At 42.0% G+C, this 6,413-nt stretch overlaps 1 protein-coding gene across 1 annotated transcript; it reads left to right on the forward strand.

The window, feature by feature from the left end:
• Window positions 1-614: 614 nt before the first annotated feature.
• Window positions 615-2,128, forward strand: LOC106991542 (Y-box-binding protein 1-like). The gene is given in 2 exon segments (XM_042253196.2): window positions 615-794; window positions 796-2,128. Coding segments are annotated over 2 exon segments (957 nt in total). The 5' UTR covers window positions 615-753; the 3' UTR covers window positions 1,712-2,128.
• Window positions 2,129-6,413: the final 4,285 nt, after the last annotated feature.

Raw genomic sequence — 6,413 nt, forward strand, 5'->3', positions numbered from 1 at the left:
CTCTCCCTGAACCCAAGTCCTTGCAATCTGATTTTACAAGTCCTCCCATTATAGGTGAAATCTGTTTTGTCACCTTTGATTTGAGCATTAGCAAAGCAGACATGAGCAACAGAAGCTTGAGAAAAACTTGCACATTGGAGCTTGCCCATGTGAACAAGCACACATATTTAGTAAGGACAAGGATGATAAATTGCATAGAGAGCCATATCAGAGCAGCCTCCAGCCAACCTGACTTGACGGCAGACCCACATGATTAAGACCTGAAGACTCAGACCAGTGGAGCCCAAACAAAATTTCATGAGCCAAATAAATATTGCATGTGTGCTAATTCACTTTAATCGTGTCCGACTCTGTGCGGCCTTATGGACTGCTGCCCACCAGGCTCCTCTGTCCAAGAATTCTCCAGGCAAGAATACTGGAGTGGGTTGCCATTATCTTCCCAACCCAGGGATTGAGCCCAGGTCTCCTGCATTGCAGGCAGATTCTTTACCCTCAATAGTACTCTCAGAAAAACCCAAGAGCACTAATTTCGAAACTGTTTCTTTGTCTGTTACAAAATTTTATTCAAATGTGCATCCCACACTATATAAGTTGCATTACTTAAAGAGCTATGGAGTTCGATCGGTAGCGGGAGCGGAGAGCGGACCCCAGAGAGCCCTGAGCAGCCCCACCGCCGCCGCCGGCCTAGTTACCATCACACCCCGGGAGGAGCCGCAGCTGCCGCAGCCGGCCCCAGTCACCATCACCGCAACTATGAGCAGCGAGGCCGAGACCCAGCAGCCGCCCGCCGCCCCTCAGCGCTGCCGACACCAAGCCCGGCACGACGGGCAGCGGCGCAGGGAGCGGCGGCCCGGGCGGCCTCACATCGGCGGCGCCTGCCGGCGGGGACAAGAAGGTCATCGCAACGAAGGTTTTGGGAACAGTAAAATGGTTCAATGTAAGAAACGGATATGGTTTCATCAACAGGAATGACACCAAGGAAGATGTATTTGTACACCAGACTGCCATAAAGAAGAATAACCCCAGGAAGTACCTTCGCAGTGTAGGAGATGGAGAGACTGTGGAGTTTGATGTTGTTGAAGGAGAAAAGGGTGCGGAGGCAGCGAATGTTACAGGCCCTGGTGGAGTTCCAGTGCAAGGCAGTAAATACGCAGCAGACCGTAACCATTATAGACGCTATCCACGTCGCAGGGGTCCTCCACGCAATTACCAGCAGAATTACCAGAACAGTGAGAGTGGGGAAAAGAATGAGGGATCGGAGAGCGCTCCCGAAGGCCAGGCCCAACAGCGCCGGCCCTACCGCAGGCGGAGGTTCCCACCTTACTACATGCGGAGACCCTACGGGCGTCGACCACAGTACTCCAACCCTCCTGTGCAGGGAGAAGTGATGGAGGGTGCTGACAACCAAGGTGCCGGAGAACAAGGCAGACCAGTGAGACAGAACCTGTATCGGGGCTACAGACCACGATTCCGCAGGGGCCCTCCTCGCCAAAGACAGCCCAGAGAGGACGGCAATGAAGAAGATAAGGAAAACCAAGGAGATGAGACCCAAGGTCAGCAGCCACCTCAACGTCGGTACCGCCGCAACTTCAATTACCGACGCAGACGCCCAGAAAACCCTAAACCACAAGATGGCAAAGAGACAAAAGCAGCCGATCCACCAGCTGAGAATTCGTACGCTCCCGGGGCTGAGCAGGGCGGGGCTGAGTAAATGCCGGCTTACCATCTCTACCATCATCCGGTTTAGTCATCCAACAAGAAGAAATGAATATGAAATTCCAGCAATAAGAAATGAACAAAAGATTGGAGCTGAAGACCTTAAGTGCTTGCTTTTTGCCTGTTGACCAGATAACTAGAACTATCTGCATTATCTATGCAGCATGGGGTTTTTATTATTTTTACCTAAAGACGTCTCTTTTTGGTAATGACAAACGTGTTTTTAAAAAAAAAAAAAAAAAGCCTGTTTTTTTCTCAATACACCTTTAAAGGTTTTAAATTGTTTCATATCTGGTCAAGTTGAGATTTTTAAGAACCTCATTTTTAATTTGTAATAAAAGTTTACAGCTTGATTTTTTCAAAAAAAAAGTCAACAAACTGCAAGCACCTGTTAATAAAGGTCTTAAATAATTGTAAAAAAAAAAAAAAAAAGAGCTATGATAAGATCTCTATAACCTGCATACTGCACTAAAGAAATGAATTGGGTCAGATTGCAATTTCATTGTTCAATAGAATCAGGGTCTATTACTCTATTCCCAAATTTACCCAATCTTTGTATTCTAATGCTACTTAACTTAATATACACTATTGCATGCTGAGAAGCATAAAATCATGATTAAATCATGTGATAGAAAGATCACATTAAGAAAAACAACAGGTGGTGCTCCAAATTGTTTAAAAATCAGTGATGAAAGCCAATTTCAACAGTTGACAGTGGTGGCAGGTGCTAAGCTACATCACCAGAACTGTTGGGTGTACGAGCTAACGAGCCGCAGATGTCCAGCAGACAAATGAAGACACCACAGTTGCTCCCATAATGTGAGCAATATATATGATTATCACCTTAGTCCTGTTAACATGCTCTAGAGGCCAAGGAAAGTATTCTAATCCAGCATGTTATTCTCTGATTTACAAGTTCTATCAGAGATTTCTTAATGATTTTTTAAAATCATTGATTGAAATCATTGATTGAATCATTGGTTGATTTTTTTTTTTTAACCCACCAAAGTGTGATGATATTTTAAAACGAGACTCACATTTGTTAAAAAGAGAGCATTTTAGTATTTTTCCTTAGTGGCAGAGCAAGCAATAATGAGGAATAGATCCAGAATGCCAGAGTAAATCTTTCATTTATGTTTTGAATGTTAAAAAGTAAAATGTTTTAAATGGCTCCATGTGGGCTAAATCAATTCAGTTGTGTCCTACTCCTCGCAACCCTATTGACCATGTCAGGCTCCTCTGTCCATAGGATTCTCCAGGCAAGAATACTGGAGTGGATTACCAGTCCCTTCTCCAGGGGATCTTCCTGACCCAGGGACTGAAACTGAGTCTCTTGTTTCCCTTGCATTGGCAGGTGGGTTCTTTACCACTGGCACCACCTGGGAAGCCCCAAATGGCTCCATGGAGCTGATAAAATATGAGTTAACTGATTGCAGAGCTGGGGTAAGGAAGGTACAAGATGAATATGGAACCCATTGTTGTACCAGAAATTAAGGATGAACTCATGAAAAAGGGAAAAAAATAGAATAGGGGCACAAATAAATCTACAGAGGCCAGCTTCTTAATATGCTAAGTTGGTCATAGTTTTTCTTCCAAGGAGCAAGCATCTTTTAATTTCATGGCTACAGTCACCATCTGCAGTGATTCTGAGCCCAAGAAAATAATCAATAGATGGATATGAAAGCAGGGGTTATGGAATGAGTTTGATAGGTTTGTTGAACAGCAGAATGGTTTCAACCCCTTGGACTGTTTATTAGTCTCAAGGAGGAAGTTAGTAAGAATATAGTGGAGAAACCAGACAACAAATTGACCAGTGATTGAAATTAACATCACCAAGGAGGGATTAGTGGACATCATGTGATTCTAGATATGACACTCTGAAAAGAACACAACATCACTTTCTTAGCATTCTGGCCAGGAAGGCATTACCTGAATATGTGAAAAAAAACCTCAGGCAAATAAATATTTAGGAATATTCTATGGAATAACTTTGCTATAGCCTTCAAAATATCATAGACTAGTGAAATATTTCATATGATAGAATACAGAGATGTGACAACTTCTTGAAATGTATGAGCCTAGACTAGTCTTGGTCTTGCACTGAAAGGAAAAAGACTATATAAACATTATGAGAAAATTGTTCAAAGTGTAATACAAATTGTTGATTTGATAAAAAATGTTATATCAATGCTAAATTTACTGAGTGTGATATTGTAGCAATATAAGCTATTCACATTTTTCTTATAACTTTTCTGTAATTTGGAACTATTTTAAAATAAAAGGTTAGAAAAAAGAAAACTATAAGAAATACATTATATTATTCTATTCCAATAATTCATAGTACTTCATAATAGATTGCTACATGTAGATACATACATAGAAGAATACATATCTACACCACATTTACACCAAATTAGAAAACCAAGTTGGTAATATAAATCAGTTAACTTTTTAATATAATTAATAGATTTATTTCCCCCACCATGATCTAATTTATTTTTAATACGGGCATTGCAACTTTGTTCTGACCTATCCATCTGCATCCACTCTAATTTCAATTGTTTTAATAACTAGCATTTTAAGTTATGGGCTTCCTGGGTGGTGCGGTGGTAAAGAATCTGCCTGCCAAACTGGAGACCCAGCTTCAGTTCCTAAGTTGGGGGCGGGCAGTCCTAAGGTAGCAGAGGAATAGGATGGGGAGACCACTTTCTCCCCCACAAATTCATCAAAAGAACACTTGAACACTGAGTAAATTCCACAAAATAACTTCTGAATGCCAGTAGATGACCTCAGGCATCCAGAAAAGCAGCCCATTGTCTCCAAAAGGAGATGTTTTATCAATGGTGCTGTATAGATGGAGAAGTCTTGAGGCTACTGTAAAAATAAGACTGAAAACCAGAAGCAGGGGGCTTAAGTCCAAATCCTGAGAACACCAGAGAACTCCTGACTCCAGGGAACATTGATTGAGAGGAGCTCATCAAACGCCTCCATACCTACACTGAAACCAAGCACCACCCAAGGGCCAACAAGCTCCAGAGCAAGACATACCATGCAAAATCTCCAGCAACACAGGAACATAGTCTGAGCTTCAATATACAGGCTTCCCAAAGTCACTCCAAACCCACTGACATCTCATAACTCATGACTGGACACTTCATTGCACTCCAGAGAGAAGAAATCCAGCTCCACCCACCAGAACACCGACACAAACTTCCCTAACCAGAAAACCTTGACAAGCCACTCGTACCACCCCACCCACAGTGAGGAAACTCCAAAATAAAGAGAACTCCACAAACCACCAGAATACAGAAAGGCCACCCCAAACACAGCAATATAAACAAGATGAAGAGACAGAGGAATACCCAGCAGGTAAAGGAACAGGATAAATGCCCACCAAACCAAACAAAAGAGGAAGAGACAGGGAATCTACCTGATAAAGAATTCCAAATAATGATAGCAAAAATGATCCAAAATCTTGAAAACAAAATGGAATCACAGATAAATATCCTGGAAACAAGGATTGAGAAGATGCAAGAAAGCTTTAACAAGGACCTAGAAGAAACAAAAAAAGAGTCAATATATAATGAATAATGCAATGAATGAGATCAAAAACACTCTGGAGGGAACTAACAGTAGAATAGGATAGGATTATGAGGTAAAATATAGAATGGCAGAAATAAATGAATCAGAGAGGAAAAAAGAAAAACTAATTAAAAGAAATGAGGACAATCTCAGAGACCTCTGGGACAATGTTAAATGCCCCAACATTCGAATCATAGGAGTCCCAGAAGAAGAAGACAAAAAGAAAGACCATGAGAAAATACTTGAGGAGATAATAGTTGAAAACTTCCTTAAAATGGGGAAAGAAATAATCACCCAAGTCCAGGGAACCCAGAGAGTGCCAAACAGGATAAACCCAAGGCGGAACACCCCAAGACACATATTACTCAAATTAACAAAGATCAAACACAGAGAGCAAATATTAAAAGCAGGAAGGGAAAAATAACAAATACCACACAAGGGGATTTGCATAAAGATAATAGCTGATCTTTTAATAGAAACTCTTCAGGCCAGGAGGGAATGGCAGGACATACTTAAAGTGATGAAAGAAAATAATCTACAGCCCAGATTACTGTACTCAGCAAGGATCTCATGCAAGTATGAAGGAGAAATCAAAAGCTTTATAGACAAGCAAAGAATTCAGCACCACCAAACCAGCTCTCCAACAAATGCTAAAGGATCATCTCTAGACAGGAAACACAAAAAGGGTATATAAACTCGAACCCAAAACAATAAAGTAAATGGCAATGGGATCATCAGTTCAGTTCAGTTCAGTCACTCAGTCATGTCCGACTCTGCGACGCCATGAATCACAGCACACCAGGCCTCCCTGTCTATCACCAACTCCCAGAGTTCACTCAGACTCATATCCATTGAGTCAGTGATGCCATCCAGCCAGCTCATCCTCTGTCGTCCCCTTCTCCTCCTGCCCCCAATCCCTCCCAGCATCAAAGTCTTTTCCAATGAGTCAACTCTTCACATGAGGTGGCCAAAGTATTGGAGTTTCAGCTTTAGCATCATTCCTTCCAAAGAAATCTCAGGGCTGATCTCCTTCAGAATGGACTGGTTGGATCTCCTTGCAGTCCAAGGGACTCTCAAGAGTCTTCTCCAACACCACAGTTCAAAACCATCAATTC

This window comes from Ovis aries, chromosome 8 (assembly GCF_016772045.2).
Source record: "Ovis aries strain OAR_USU_Benz2616 breed Rambouillet chromosome 8, ARS-UI_Ramb_v3.0, whole genome shotgun sequence".
Taxonomy (NCBI): domain Eukaryota; kingdom Metazoa; phylum Chordata; class Mammalia; order Artiodactyla; family Bovidae; genus Ovis; species Ovis aries.